Source organism: Octodon degus, unplaced genomic scaffold (genome assembly GCF_000260255.1).
Source record: "Octodon degus isolate 3935 unplaced genomic scaffold, OctDeg1.0 scaffold00031, whole genome shotgun sequence".
NCBI lineage: Eukaryota > Metazoa > Chordata > Mammalia > Rodentia > Octodontidae > Octodon > Octodon degus.
This window is the reverse complement of record NW_004524607.1, coordinates 16,913,170-16,929,513: the sequence shown is the minus strand read 5'-3', so window position 1 is coordinate 16,929,513 and position 16,344 is coordinate 16,913,170. Positions and strand designations below refer to the sequence as shown.

Genomic DNA, 16,344 nt, shown 5'->3' with positions numbered 1-16,344 from the left:
TATATTTAGCTGCTTTTGAATGCCTTGGTCCTTAGTGTCTAGCTCCCAAAACAGGCAAAAGGCATTTGGAGGACAGAGTCCTGTTGCCTCCCCTTGCTCCCTAGACCCTACTCTGACATGTGAGCTAAGAGCTAGGACTGAACACAAGTAGCCTTCTGAACTCAGCCCCAGAAGCTGCAGGCCTTCAAGAGATGCCAGAGTTCCAAAGAGTTACATCAGATTCTGCTGGTGATTCTGTTCCCATGGTGGGTAGATGATAGGAGCTTCCAACTGCCAGCCCTCCAGAATCCACTCACTTCACCTGCACTTTCTTGAAAGGTATTTTTGCTGGGTATTAAATTCCAGGTTGACAAGTTCATTTTGTTTTATAGTGTTTTCAAAATATGACTCCACTAGAATAAGAAATCTGTGCCTTTGTACATTTTAGGACTTTTTTTTTTCTTTTGTCTTTTTGAGACAAGGTTTTGCTATGCAGTTCAGGCTGACCTTGAGCTTACTTCATAGCCCAAGAAGACCTTGAACTCACAGAGGTTCTCCTGCCTCAGCCTTCTGAGTGCTGGGATTACAGGCATGTGCCACCAGGCCTGGCTCCTGAATGAGTTTTTTCTTTTTTGTACCAGGAGTTGAACTCAGGACTTGTGCTTACCAGTCTAGCACTATGCTGTTGAGCTATATCCCACACTCATTTTAGGGCTTTATGTCTGGCTGCTTTCAATGATCTCCTCTTTATCACTGTTTTAAAGCAACTTGATTAGGATGTACTTTGATATCATCTTCTTATATCTTCTCTTAGGATTGTTGAGCACTTGGATCTGTAAGCTTATGGCTTCCATACATTTTGGAAATTTTTTGAAATTATTTCTTCAAATAACGTTTCTGTTTCCTGCCTTCTGCTGGGATATATCGACAATAGATGCTCAATTTACCCTGAGTTATATTCCAAAGTTGAAAATAAATAAAAAATGTATGTAATGCACCTAACCTACCGAACACCATGTGAAACATGCTCAGACCACTTACCTTAGCTACAGCTGGGCAGAAGCGGCTGACACCAAGTGATCTGTTGAGCACAGTACCCTGGAGAGTGCGGCACTCGATGTCTACCCTCGCAACCACATGGCTCAGTGGGAACCTGGCAGCTGCCACAGGCCAGCATGAGTCATGCATAAAAATTGCAGGAGTTTCTTTGGGTGCATCATACCACTTTTGCAGCATAAGAAAGTCAAAAAATTATAAGCTGAACCGCTGCCAAAGTCAGGAAGTATGATAGGCTGCTGAAAATCTTACAGCCCACGGATGCTTAGTTTTGGTTTTTCCCTATGTACTTTGCTTTTGGATTGTTTCTATTAGTATTTGAGATCTGAGTTTACTAATCTTTCTTCTAGAGTCTAATAAGTTTATTCCATCTACAATGCTTTTCATCACTGTCTCCCCTTAATCATGTTCTGATTTCCTTGATCTTCTTGAACACACGGACTATATCTACAGGAAGAACTTCTTATAGAAGCCTGTATCTTCTATCACGTATGTCATGTCTTGCTTTCCATTGACTGAGTGTGGCAGACCATATTTTGCTGTTTTATCTCCCTGAAAATTTTGGCTGAAGTGATAGATACTGTATATTTCACACTGTTGTGTACCAGAAATTTTGGACATTCCTTTAAAAATCTTTTTGCTTTGTTTAGAAATGCAACACTTAAGTTGGCTGGAAATAGTTGGATCCTTACCCGTCTTATTAATCTTTCTTAGAGGGGCCCAGAACAAACTTTAACCTCGGGCACAGTACACTAGGCACACAGTCCAGTGCCCCTGTGTGCCAGCCAGCTTTCCTGCACTTTGACAAAATACCTGAGATGAACCAACTGGGAGGAAAGGCTTACTGTGGCTCCCAGCTTTGGGGTCCCAGCCATGACTCCTTGGCCCTACTGCGGGACGGAACATCCTGGTGGGAGTGCATGGAGGAGGAAAGCAGGGAGAGGGAAAGGGCTGGAATCCCAATGTCCCCTCCAGGGATCCAACTTTCTCTCACTAGGCCTCTTCTCATAAAGGTTCCAACCCCCTCCCACTAGTGCCATGGATCGAGGACTGAGACTTTAACATATGTGCCTTTGAGGGACATTTCAGATCCAAATTACAGCACTCTTATGTATTAGAAGGGTTCTCCAGTCCAGCTCTTGGGAATGCAAACTCCTCCCAGTGCCGCGCAGATCCCAGGGACATTCTTTCCTCCTCTTTCTGGCACCTCTTTCCTTGGCCCCTGGATGCACACATTGGTGTACTCGGCTGACAGTATAAGTGGCAGCAGCTTTTCCAGATGTCCTGGGCTTAGGTGCCCTCTCCGTGGTCTCCCCCAGATTAGAAACATATGAAGCTGCTGTGGCCTGATTGAGAAGACTGGGCTTTCTTTAATTTTCAACTGACAACTAAATTTTCCATCAAAAGGAGCAGTGACGAGAGTTGGAACATGACATGAATTTTCTGTTTTCAGAAAAGAATGAGGGGAACTAACCCCTGGACCAAATGACTATAATGCATTATGAAAGAAAAAACAAACTGCATGGTCCCTAGGGCTACAACAAAAGAAACCATGTAGAGTGACACTGAAGACTGGGAGCAAACCCGAGCAGGAGATTTCTGCAGATGTTCACACCTGTCCTTTCCGACACTATGGGAATGCCATCTGCTGTGGTCTGGCTGGGGCTTCAGTGTCCACCAGGGCTTTGTGTGCTGAAATTTAATCCTTTTGTGAGGAATGTAAAAGGTGGAAACTTAATCTGACTATGGAATCAGACCATGTGGCTTTTGGGAAGTGATCTGGATTGGTTAAGATCATAGGGCGCTGCCCTATGACAGCCTGGTGACTTTATAAGGAGATAGACCAGACACACACAGAGAGACATGCTGTCTCTTGTGATGTGTCACCTTGTGTCTGCCAGCAAGAAGACCATCAACAGATGGAGAACTTGAACCTCTAAGATCTTTTTATTTGTAAAGTTTCCTGCCTCAGGTGTTTCATCACAGTAAGAAAAGCTGTTACACTTTTGTGAAATTATGAGTCAACTCAAGGTAGACATTTGTTTCCCTCAAAAAAGACCTGCAGACAACCTGGAGAGCCTAGCTACCTAATGTGGTAGAACTGAGGTACAGAAAAGAGTAGGAAGCCCCCAGCCTTCCTATGAGGAGCACATGGCATGTGCTCCTCAGCCCACAGGCGGAAGCCGCTCCACCGAGAGGCTGTGAAGGGTCTCACCAGGCCTCCCTGTGCCTCTAGATGAATGTCTCAAAACATCAGACATCCTTTAAAAACCACTAAGCCGAAATCTCCACCAAAACACTGGCCTGAATTTGGCCCAGATTCTGGATCCTTCTTAAAATTTCCAACCCAGTCCTTCTGCTACCAGGGTCCTGTGATGGCACCAGGGGCACCTGTCTTTGGAGCAAACTCCAGCCTCAAGGACCTGTTCTTTGACGACTGTACTCTGGGACAGGGTTTCTACTTGTATAAACACTACACATGAAACAAAGTCACATAACAGCCCACCTCAGATCACCTCGCCTGAGCACACAGACTTAACTTTTATTTCCACTGCTAAGGGTAGGAGTCACCTTCCTAGGCCTTGACCAGGAGATACATTCTTCCTAACTTAAACAAAACAAAAAAAAAGTACTCTTTCAAAATTTGAACACACGTCATAGATTTTCTTAAGTCCTAGCAGGGCAAGATCATTCTGATGAAGGTTCATCTGCTCCAAAATAAAACCATCCCTTGCTTTGTAAATTCTAAGATGTTACCTGATTTGTTAGTGTGAAAATACTTTCACATCTGTTTCTAGATGAGACGTCATATGGGATATTTAAAGAAAATTTAGTCTTTTGGTCAGGAACAAAGGTGAGTGAGAAGGACACAAGAGCTTCAAAGAATTCCAGGAAAACCAGCTGAAATATAAGAACACACAGGAGTTACACTCATTCTGATGCGCTAAGTGGTGGCCTGGGATTGATCTGGGCGTTCATTTCTTAGCCATTGTTTCTGTTGGGTGTGGTGGTGCGTGCCAGTTGTCTTAGTTATTTTTGTTCTTGTTGCTGAGACAAAATATCTGATTCTCAAAATTAAAGAAGGAAAGGTTTATTCAGCTTACAGTTTGGGGAGATTTCAGTCTATAATCAGCTGGCTTCAAGGCAGATGGGCACATGGCAGAGGGCAACAATTCATGGCATTGGAAGACAACAACAGCAACAAGAACAAAAAGGGAGGATAAAGAGAACAATCCTCTTTATCTCCCTGATAGTGTATGCAGGCAACCCACCCTAGAGTGAGTGTAGCACTCACACCCATAATCCCAGCATGGGGCCAAGTGTCAATCAAAAACTCTACAAGCCCACCCCATGACTGCATGAGGCTTTTGGGGGACCATCCAAACACAGACCACACCACCTATAATCCCAGAGGCTGAAGCAGGAGTATTGCCATGAGTCTGAGGCCAGCCTGGGATACATAGTGAGATAAAGACCAGCCTGGAATATATAGTGAGCCCCTCTCAAAAAAGTGGGAAAAATATCTATTGCAATAACCTTTCCAATATTAATCTCTAGTATTCTAAATGCAACCAAGGATGTAAGTATACACACACACACACACACACACACACACACACACACACATATATATATACATACTTGGTTTTTGATATCCAAAGCAAAACACACACCCTGAATCATATTTGCACCACTTTGACAAATTTCACCAACCTCAAGTTCCAAGTTGCTGTCTGTTCCATCATGCATGAAAGGATTCTCCTCTGCTATTACTGCCACAAATTTGGTTGGGCTTAATTCCTTATTTATCATTTTAAAGTCCTGTAAAAGAAACAACCAACCAAACCATAACTTGTTATAATTAGAAAGATATACATTTTAATGTCAGTGTATGCAATGAACTACCTCTTTTAAAAATGTACCAAAAATCATTATCTTAAAACCTGATCATTTGATTTTTGTTCTTTGAGACAGGGTCTCGCCCTGCAGTTTAGGCTCGCCTGGAACTTGAGGTGATCCTCCTGCCTCATCCTTTCATGTGCTGGAGGTATTGGCATGTGCCACCAAGCCCAGCTTCCAAAAACTCATCTTCTTGCACAGGATTCTGGACCAACTTGAGTATTTACTGCTCCACCCTTTTTCCAATCCTTCTTAAAACTAATGTAGCTTTCTGTATCTCTTTTTTCTTTCTTTCTTTTTTTTTTTTTTTAATTTTACACAAACCCAGGTCAGAGATAATGGGGGAGCAAATGATCCAGGCATGAGAGCCACATGATTCCAGGGGCTGGGGGCTCTGGGCTGGTAGGCACTGGGCTGGTGGGCTAGGCACAGTAAAGGAGCTTGGGGAGGCCCTGAGTGGTGGGAGAGGCCACTACCGGAGGCTACACAGAGGAAGACCAGCTTGAGTCTGGCTGGAGCCCTTTCCAGAGGGAAGGTCTACACTCAAGACCAATCCTAAGAGAATCCAGCTGGGAAGACACTTGGCTCCCCTCAAGTCACAGCGCTTTGCTGCAAAAGACAACTGAGTGCAAATGGGCCTCGCTGTCACCCCTCCATAGCCCACCCCACCTTTCTTTTATTCTGTGGCCTGGGACATCCAGCAGCCAGACCTCCCCATCCAAGAGACAAGACCTGCCCATGCTCACAGCTTGCCGTGAACATCCTGGCAACACGCCACGCTGAAGCTGCACCTCTGCCAAGTGCCACCACCTGCAGGGCTTTCAATTGGCTTTGCAGAATGCCACCGGCTAGTGACATCCAAGATTCACTACACAACTGAGCAGAAGGCCTAACATTGACACTGAAGAACAAGTTGGGTGCTGTGGCACACCCCTGTAACACTAGGACTCTGGAAAGCTGAAGCAGGAGAATTCAAGGTCAACCTGGCCACTATGTGTGAGACTCTATCTTAAAATTTTAAAAAGGACTGCACTGTAGTTCAGTGGCAGAGTGCCCGCCTTTGCTTGAGTCTCTGAGTTCAATTCCTAGTACCTAACTAAAAGGAAAGAAAACCTGTGAATTGCTAGGATACCAACTAATTGTTTGAAATTTAATAAAGGGAAAATTCAAGTATTTAGCTCCCCTCTCCTGTATGCACCTGTATTTCAGGGGATTCTGCTAAGTGGTGAGGTAAAGCTTTTTCAAAAAATCAGGCTCACAGCTGATTCATGCTGTGGATAAGAGAAATAGTAGACTTTCAAAATGACCATGGTGCTCTCCCCGCTAAAATACCGGATGTCGGCAATGGGCATCATGGGCCACTTGAGGAAGGCTTGTGGGACACATAAGAATCCTGGTGCTATCTCAGGAACCCATTGAAGCCCCAAGAAACATTTGTAAAGCCATGCAATAGGAAGGACACACCACCAAGTCAAACGGAGCCTCTAACTCTGCCACTGGGTGGAAGCACAGGGGGAAAGGGCGTGTTACCCACCATGCAAAGGATGCAGTCAGAATCATGATGTATGCCCTACTCTGTGAGAACAAATGACTGTGAAGAAAGGGTAAGGTCATCCAGCTGTACTGGTGCTTGCCTATAATCCCAGCACCCTGGGAGGCTGAGGCAGAAGGATCTCAAGTTCAAGCCCTGCCTGGGCAACTTAGTGACTTAGCAGGCCCCAGTCTCAACATTTAAGAGGCCTGGAGACATACTCATCTGGAAGGCTCTTGGCTCAATCCCCAGCTCCACAGAAAAGGGGAACCAAGGTAAGCAACAAACAGCAGTAAAAGATCCTATGCCCTAGCCATACACTTTAAAATTAATGTTCCTAAAGACGTGCTCATTGTTTTTTCACACACATATAATACTGCTAGATGGCTGAAAGCACTCTGTCACTAGTATTTGGTTCTTCAGCTTCATCAAGAATATTCCCACCTGATAGTATGATAACCCCGATAGCATGAGAACCCCGATAGCATGAGAACCCTGATAGTATGAGAACCCTGTGTAAACAAGATCCCACTGCTTTTCAGAGCTGGGGATATAGCTCAGTGGGAGAGTATCTGCCCTGCATGTGCAAGGCCTTCTGTTCCTACCACCACAAAATCCAATAATAATAATAATAATAATAATAATAATAATAACGGCCATTCATGTTGTCATCTATCTGTGAGAGGCCAGGTCTGGAGCAGCACAGATGATACAAAGGAGGCGTCCCCAGGCCCTAACCTGCAGCACAGGGGAGGCTCCCCTCTGTGCCTCCTATTATCACAGACCACTTCATTGTTCTCTCTGCCAAAGAAAACTGGATCATTCAAGTTTCGTGAAAATTCATCCCAGGTCAGGTGTGGTAGCGTATGTATGTAATTCCAGCTACTCAGAAAGCTGAGGCAAGAAGATCACAAGTTTGAGGCCAGCCTGAGCAGCTTAGTAGGAGCTGGTTTCAAACATTTTTTTTCACAGGAGGCTGGGGATGTAGCTCAGGGCATCTGCCTATGCCTGGCACACACAAGGTCCTAGGTTCCATCCCAGAACTGCCCCCCAATTCATCCCTGATCTTTACCTCATTATATAGTACAACTAGAATATCTTGCTTTTAATGTAAAGATTCCTGTAAATATAAAGCCAATATCAAACCAAAGTGGCATTAAACTTATCTTCAGCATCCACAGGAAGTGTCTCATCTTCATTGTTAGCTCACCCGGAGGAGCGGTATTCGGTCTGCAGTAAGTGCTATAAATCTCCCAGCACGTATCAATGTAATTTATTGTACAGAACAGCCCCTCTCGCTCACTGAATAAGTTACCTGAAAATATAACATTCAAAAACTCATTACAGGGCCAGGGAGATAGCTCAGCTGTATAAGTGCCTGCCTGGTAAGCTCAGCGTACTGAGTTTGATCCCTGATACAAAACAAAACAAACAAAAAAGAACCAACCAAAAAAAAAAACTAATTAAAAAATTAAAAATGATAGTAAATATTATCTTATTTTTTTATACTTACCCTTTACATGGCAGGCATTTGGACGGATGTTTTCAGTCATCAGCTTTGTAAAACACAGAAAGAGTGATGGCTTGTGATTTCTGTGATTAAAAAGACATCAGTTATTCCATCCAGGAGACAGAACTTAAGTTCTGTCTTCTGGAGTGCGGAGTAGACTTAATAACTGGACTGGGTCAATCAGGGTAGAGAAAGAAGAGACCATGAGTTTGCAGTAGGAAATCTTGCTGGCCCCCTTCCAATCTATGAGTGGGGTTAATCTGGTCCCTACAAGACATCCGACAGCTCGTACCACCTGTGTAATGGAAGGGGGCCATTCACCCACATGGTATTCTTCCCCCAAACCCACATGCTCAGAAGAATCGTGAGACAGCTTTGTGACACACAGAAACGTGAGAAGTGTCACAAACCAGCTAGTCAAGATTTAAGTGTCAAGGTCATGACAAAGTCTGAGAAATGATCACAGATTAGAGGAACCTGAGAGGACATGATGGGTCAGTGTGAGGGAGCATCTTGGATTCATTGCCTGGGACAGAAAGGGGACAGCTACGAGGCTTCTGGGAAAAACTGGAGAAGTCTTTTAGTTTTAGTTTTCTTCTTTTGTGTACAAGGTCTCATTACAGCTCAGACTCATAGTGATCCTCCTGTTTTCAGCCTCCCTAGTGCTGGGATTACAGGTGTGTGCCTGGGATTACAGGCGGACTTCATCACCAGCTCAGCATGCCTAGGGATGGGGCCAGTGCGGCATGTGGTGCCAGGGATTGCACCCCGGCCCCTGTGCTTGCCTAAGCAAATGCTTAGTCTGCTGAGTTATCTTGCCAGCCCTTGGAGGAGTCTTTTAAAATACTGTAAGCATGGTTTACAGTATCTGAGTAACATTAATTCCTTGATTTTAATGAATTACTATGTCAGGTGAGATATAAACTTAAGGGGAATTTTGGCGAAGGATATATAGGAATTTTAGACAGGAACTCTGCAAAAGTTCTGTAAATCTAAAAAATAAAAAGAAATTGGGGGAACAGAAGATATTATGTTTGCTTTAAAGCAGGAAATTCTGACCTAAGAAATAAGAGTTGACTGTGCCTTATTTTGAATAAAATTCCAGTAGCTCTATGCAGCACTGAAATGCCACCACTGTGGAAAATGTTCTGAATTTTACTGTATCTTATGACTTTGTGGCTGAAATTTGGGGAAAGTTTTGTTGCTTGACCTTCATTTCGAGGCCATATGGAGACAACACGGATCACTAGCAAAAAAGAGGATGACATTACTGCAAGGTCCGGCACAAGGAACTCAATCAATGCCAGGCACTTACTGGTATTTTTTGTGATGAATGTGGTAGGCCAACTGTAGGAGATAGCTCAGGAATGTCCTCAGAAGTATTGTTGTAAACGGAGAATGAATTTCTTCAACTGGTATATTGTTACTGGCTAAAAGAAGAAAATCAGAGCATAAGCAACGGGAGAGTTTTTCCAGCACACCTGTGTTGTTTCCTCCTTGTACACAAACCAAAGCACTGAGTGGGGAGAGCCCTGCTTCCTCAAGAGTACTCTGAATGTGCAGCAGCATCCAACCAAAAATCACCACAAGGAACTGCTCTGTCTGGTTATTTTACAGAACACTTGTCATTTACTTTGTCCTCTTGCGTTTCAAAGTCATCTGAACCACAGCTTCACGCTGCTAATTTTAAGTGGATTTTACACATTCCTGCAGGCTTGAACCACTAGTCATACGTGCATGACTGTCCCATTGGGTGGCTTGTACCACTGGTGGTACAAATGGATCTAATCACTTTTATTGATCTTTTTTCTAAAGAAAGTAATAAAAAGTCTATAAATGAACCAAATCTAGTTAGTTGCTTAAACCTAAATATAAAGATTAATCATATATTGATATAATTTGTATTTATATGATATGTTTATATTTGGTTAATCACATTTGTACCAATTAAAAATTATAATAATCAATTTTATTTTATTAAATTAAATTAGAGCTGCCCAACAGTGAGACACGCAAATCAAGTCAGAGCTACCTAGTGGTGAACAGGCCCTATTCACTAATGAATTAGGCCCTGTCATGAGTGTGTTAAAAAATGTTTATCAAATATCTTTAATTTTATTGGTACATTTTGTATATACATAATGATCACATTAATATTCTATTTTTTGAGAAGCTAATTTGAGGCTTCCAGTTCTTCCTCTCAGAATTCATGTGAAAGAAGTAAAACCTGTAAGGTTGTTCAGTTGATCTCATGTACTGTCCAATTTGAAATCTTAAAGACGTCCCATAATGGCTTAGACCCACAATCTCCCCTAGAAATCTCATGCATTGAGAGGTGGGGGTTTCAGAAGGTGATTGAATCACGGGGGCTCCACATTCATCAGTAGATGAGCTTACTGCGAAACGTGTAGTTAGAGAAAGTGTATCACTGGGGATGTGCCTTGGGATGGTGGATCTTCCTCCCTTCTCTGCTTCCTGGACACCAGGCCCATCTACCACAATGTTCCTGCCTTGGAGCCGGCTGACCATGGACAGAATTCCCTGAATCATGAGCCAAATGAAACCTCTCCTTTAAGTTGTGAGCATCAGGTATTGTGTCCAGCAATGGGAAGGCTAATACACTACCTAAAGCCTTTTGTAGACTACTTTCTAGTATTCCCTTATCCTCCTTGCCTCTAGGCTGTTAGTTTCATGCTTTTGCACTATACAATGGGGGCAGTTCCTTCTCTGTAAGGAACCTGAGTAAATAAATATGGCCCGGGCTGGCTCAGTCACAACTATTCAACTCTGTGGTATAGCAGAAAGCAGCCACAGGCAGAAGAGAGACACAGGCAAAACTGTGCTCCAGGGAGGCCTAGTAGAATGGGTGTGGGTGGGGCTGGTCACCGCCATACTTTGCTGAGCCCTTTATTGATGGTCTTATACTGTAACTGTTATTGTGCAAGGTCACCTCTGCAAGTATACTGTAAGCATGGAAAGCATGGCCACACATCGACTTCTGGAACACCTCTCCCAACCTGTGCATTCCCTACCTGCCCAACTCTTTTTGTATTCAGTGCTGGGTATCAAAACTAGGACCTCAAACATTAGACAAGTGCTGCATCACTAAGCCACACACTCAGCCCTCCAAATATCTAACTCGTTCCTGTGACATCATGGCACGCTGACAATCTTTTGCTCCAAAAGAAGTGACAGACCTGGAATACTTACTACTTAATATCCTGTCCATATCAGCAAGAGTTAGGTTGTGGTGATGAAATTTGCAGTCTTTTAGAAATCTCCAGAAGTGAAGCTTCCTCATCAGGAAGGTATTATCTGGAGAGTGATCACACCCGAGGCTGCTGTAGAAGGTGTAGATTCTTCTCAGTTCTGAAATGTTTCTTAAGAGAGCGTATTCTACCTGAAGAGAAGAGAGCCATGCATGCTTAACCTATCTGATAAAAGTTAAAGATGCAGCACCTGCTTTCTTGATTAAATGAGGATGGCACATGTAAGCAACAGTCTGTACCTCTCCCTCATCCTGCCTGCTCTCCTCCAGTTCATAAAATGCATTTTCTGATTAACAGCAATGAAATATGTTATTTCCTGAAAAACAGAGTTACTGTAGTATTGCTATGTGATCCCATCCTGTCTCAACGGCAGCAATAGAATTCTGTCGCCCACAGATCAGTATCGCTTAAGTCCAGAGAGGCAACAATCTGCAAAGAAACCAACTGAGTCCAGAATATATGGAAAGAACAGGACATTAACACCAAGTGGATTGAATTGCAAGGCTGGTTTCAATACTTGAAAAATCAAGGAAATTCACCATATTGATAGGCTAAGGGAAGAAAACCATGCCACATGATCCACCCAGTGATGGGCCTGACAGAAGCTAGCATCTATTTATGAGGAGCACCTTACGCAAATGAAGAATGGCAAAGAGCCCTTAACCCAATAAACAGCTTGATAAAAACACAGCTAACAGCATACTGAAGGCTGGATGTGTGAAGTAAGCGGCATTCACATTAATTGTGTTACTAACCTCCATGTCCCCGTATTTCCATATGCACTTACACAGCTCTAAACTCCCATCCATGCAAGCCGACAGCCTGTATGATGTCCCCTTCTCCTATTCTAACTGTCTGTGTGTTGCACTCTTCAACGTCCATGGTGAAAAGAACAGCAATTGGGACCCCAGGGAGCCCAAAGAAGTCACATGAGTGGCAGCAACAGGCACGCCACACTCATCATTACCTATAGCCTTTTAGGCTTCAGTGTAGCTCAGCAAACATTTGTGCTCTGTCCTAACACAGTTCTAGAGTGCAATGCAGAACTTGTCTTCATGAACCTTAAAATGTAGTAAAGAACCTGAGATAGTCATTGAACACAAAAAGGAGCTACTGCTAGGAGAGCAGAGGGGAGGCAGAGGAGGAGCAACTCTAAGCAAGGGCGTCCTGCAGGGCTCAGAGCAGGGAAGGAGGGACAGGACTCCACTGCCCGCAAGTACCCCTGGGGAGACAGGCCCGGGACAGAGGAGGTGAGGGTGCTCCAGGAAAGCCTCAGGGCTGTGTAACCTGCAGCAAGGCTACCGTCTCTCTGTGCCCATCTCTCCTGTGTGAAGAAAGCACTGCCGCAGAGGTTGCTGGGATGATCCAGGGACTTCAAGTTATTGGAACCTAGGGCCTATCTGCAAGCACTGTCATCATGAGTTCATGGTCAGGAGCGGGACTGGCCCAGGCTGGCTGGGAAGAGGGCCTAAGGTTAGATCCCGTGGGGTTGAGGCAAAGGCAACCATGAAGGTGGGACAGGATAACTAGAAGGCTTACAGGACTCTGCCTGCTTCCTTATCTTCTTTAGCTGAACCTAGAATGTTCCAGGACCTCCACTCAAAAAAAAAAAAAAAAAAAAAGACACACACATTTTGATTAAGATATTAAAATGATACCAATAACAGGCAACATATGTAGTCATAGCAAAACTTAAACCCAAATTAAAGGGTATTCTACAAAATAACTGACCACTGTGCTTCCAAAGTCTCAAGGTCATGAATAACAGTGAGAAGCTGTCATGGACTTAACTGGAAGAATAAGAGACAAGTGCAGGGTGGGGCCCTGGATAGGAAAAGGGCACCGGAGGCAAGCAGGGGACTCGGAGGCAGGGGTCTGGCTTGGGCACAGAGCTGCAGCAATGCACACTTCTGGGGCCCACTGTGTGCTGAAGCATCAGGAGATCCCACGAGGGCGGAGCTGGGAAGAAGGCCCATGGGGATGAGGGTTACTAACTCTCTGTAAACGTGAAATCACTCAAAATAAAAGAAAAACCATAAGCTGCTTGCTAATAAAACTGTAGCTTGCTAATAAAATAAAATTATCAAGTATAATCATGAAAAATGTTCAAAGCTGTCCTTAAAGGATCCTTTCCCTTTCTGTCTCATATATTTCTGTAATGTTTGAACTTTTTAGTAAAAGCCATGTGTTCCTCTGTGATTATAAAACACTCAATAGGGCCGGGGAGATAGCTCAGTAGAATAAGTGCTTCCCTGGCAAGCGCAAGGGCCTGAGTTCAATCCCTGGTTCCACCAAAAAAAACCCAAAAAAACCCCAAAAACCACTCAATATACATAGTATATCTTAAATACAGAATTTTTTAAATAAGACATGCTTTTTTGTTTTTTTGTCTTTTCATTTTTTTGAGAGAGGGTCTCACTGTGTACCACAGACTGGCCTTAAATTTATTACGTAGCCCAGGCTGGCCCTGAATTTGCAATGATCTTCCTGCCTCAGCCTCCTGAGTGCTGGGATTACAGGTGTGCACCACTACTCCAAACTGTAAAATGAACAATGTATGTGTAAATATGTGTGTATGTATAAAATAATAATATGGAAGAGAATAAGGTAAGAAATCTCACTTTTCTTGTTAAATCAATATAGTGTATTTACCTCAAAATTATATTTTAGAGGATATCTAATGGCACTGACTAGCTATCACTAGGTTCTACATGAGAACAGAGATTCTATGAACAGAGAGAGCCCAGTTCTGTCTGTACGCATATTAAAAGTTAGAAAGATAACCATAAGATTTTGTCTGGGTAGAAATTCCCTTTTCCCTTCATTGTGTTTTCTACCTTTTCTACTTTTGTAATTAGAGGAAGAAGTGAAGAACCTTGGGGCACAGGTGAGTGGTTCTGGGCCCTTAAGTTACAGTGTGGCTTTGGGAGCCAGATGAGGGGAGGACTAGATGGACAATCTTCCTTTTGGGGACCCCAAGAGCCAGGGCCAGGTGTCAGTGAGGGGGAAGAGAGAGGGTGAAGATGCAGAGATGGCAGAACATACCAAACCCGGTCCAAGCAGGGGCCGTGGTACTGAAACGTCATTTGCTGTGACTTGCCAGGTGGAAATCAAATAAGGTCCAAGTACGTCACTGTCTCTGTCTCTAAGGGGTTTTAGGTTTTCAGTGACTTCTCGTTTTATTTGTTTGGGTTTTGTTGTCACTAGTTTGTTTTTTGCAGTCCGGTACCCTATTGTTAAGCAATACCCGAGCCCTTATCTTTTATCCTGAGACAGCATCTTGCTATGGTGGCCAGACTGGCCTTGAAGTTGCGATCCTCCTGCCTCAGCCTGCTAAGTAGCAGGGACTATAGAAAAATACCAATGCACCTAGATTTTCAGTAATTTCTCAAGGCCTTAAATTCTGCTGAACCCTATGGGACCATAATCACAGAGTCTCACTGAGGTGGTGGTGACAACCTTGGTTGTCAAGCCACACTGAATGTGAGAGTCCTGTGACTGTTAGGGGCTCTGAGGAGCTGGAGACCTCACCAAGACCCACTGTCTGGGCTCCCCAGGGTTGCCTTGGACATTAAGTGGGATGACCTACATACAGCATCCTGCACAGGACAAAGGACAGTGACCACCAGCAGTCACTCCCAGGGCCAGGGAAACTTACTAGTTAAACCTAAAATGCAAATTGATAACAGTGCAAAGGAATTTGACCTGCTTCTTTTCTTCGGCTTGCTTTTCCTTAGGGTACATGCTCACCAGCGGGTCGAGGTCCAGCTCTGTGCTCAGTGCTAGCGTGGAGGGACTCTCAGTGCCCTCCAGCATTCTGATCATGTCTACAAAACAGGGGCAAAACAGGAGACAAGTGTGAAAGCGATGTTAAAGTTTTCCGTGTTAAGTCAGAATGATTCCCTTCTACAAGGTAATACAAGAACATCCAGAAAACCTACTAAGGAAACAGCTGCAAGCCAGTTGTGATGGTGCATGCCTATGATCCCAGCCCGCTGGGAGTCAGGAGAATGGCAAGTTAAAGCCCAGGCTGGGCAAATTAGTGACTTAGACCCTGTCTCAAAATTTTAAAGAAAAGGGTTGACGATATAGCTCAGTACAAGGTCCGTGGGTTCAATCCCCAGGACTTCAAACAAGAAGGGAAAAAAAGAGAGAAAACAGGAGGGGAGGGAAGAAAGAAAGAGAGGAAAGTGGTAGGAGGGATAGAGAGGGAGAGAACCACTGCTCACAGGCACGCCTGTTTCCTGAGAAATGGGGTGCTTTTTGTGAATGGACACCAGGGACGAGCAGATGAACTTGTGTCTGCCGCCAGGCGAAGGCTCCCTACCGGCACTGACGGAGCGTCTGTGCTGCTTGCTTGCGCGGACGCCTTTGGCATGCAGGTCCAGGTAACTCTGGATTTCGGCATCAGGGTCTATAAACTGTGCTATGTGGTCATTGGAGAACAGCCCTTCGTACACACGCCCATTCTTGAAAGTGAATCGGCCCTGCAGGTAGAAGAAGGACTTCTTCCCATCTGGAAAAAGTTCTCTTGTGAAAACATTGGTAATTGTGCACCAGCAGTGTCCTCATGGTTTGGGAGCTGTTTGTTAGCTTGATACTGAGGAGTGACCGGGGGCCTTCACCCTGAGCTACATCCCCAGCCCTTTCTATATTTTTCTTTTTCCTTCTTTTTCTTTTCAATGGTGGCAAAGTTTCATCTTTATGAATGGTAGGAAAAAACAAGCTATGGTTTTCACTCTGAGGCAGGGTCTCACTAAGTCATTAAGTTGCCCAGGCTGGGTTCACGTGGTGAGTCCCAGCCCCAACCTCTGGAGCATTGAGATTACAGGTGTGCACCACCACGCCCAGGTTGTTCATTTGTTTTGAAGCTTCACACAGCCCACACCATGAGACTCCTATGGCCTCCCCTCACCATGTCAGCCTCTTCCTGCTTCTCCTTTTTCCTCCCTCTCTTCTCTCGTCTCTTTCTCTATCTATTCCACACCTCTCGCCATCTTTGAGGTTCTGGTCATACAATAGATCTTATCAAATGAGGCATGTGACCTACAGAGTGATGTCACACAACAGCCACCACCACCATTTGTCAAGCTCAGGCT

General features: G+C 44.2%; 1 protein-coding gene across 2 annotated transcripts in view; it reads right to left on the bottom strand.

The window, feature by feature from the left end:
- Rsph10b (radial spoke head 10 homolog B) overlaps positions 1 to 16,344 on the bottom strand; it is a 66,687-nt gene that overhangs the window by 13,348 nt on the left and 36,995 nt on the right. Inside the window, exons 9-16 of one of the 2 annotated variants that reach the window (XM_023713345.1) lie at positions 15,573 to 15,732; positions 14,951 to 15,072; positions 11,187 to 11,376; positions 9,292 to 9,406; positions 7,980 to 8,059; positions 7,633 to 7,781; positions 4,750 to 4,857; positions 3,793 to 3,936 (exon numbers count right to left, since the gene is read on the bottom strand). In XM_023713345.1, the coding sequence (XP_023569113.1) occupies positions 3,793 to 3,936; positions 4,750 to 4,857; positions 7,633 to 7,781; positions 7,980 to 8,059; positions 9,292 to 9,406; positions 11,187 to 11,376; positions 14,951 to 15,072; positions 15,573 to 15,732 (1,068 nt within the window). The remainder of the gene's footprint in view (positions 1 to 3,792; positions 3,937 to 4,749; positions 4,858 to 7,632; positions 7,782 to 7,979; positions 8,060 to 9,291; positions 9,407 to 11,186; positions 11,377 to 14,950; positions 15,073 to 15,572; positions 15,733 to 16,344) is intronic. The other variant, XM_023713346.1, reaches the window with a different exon arrangement.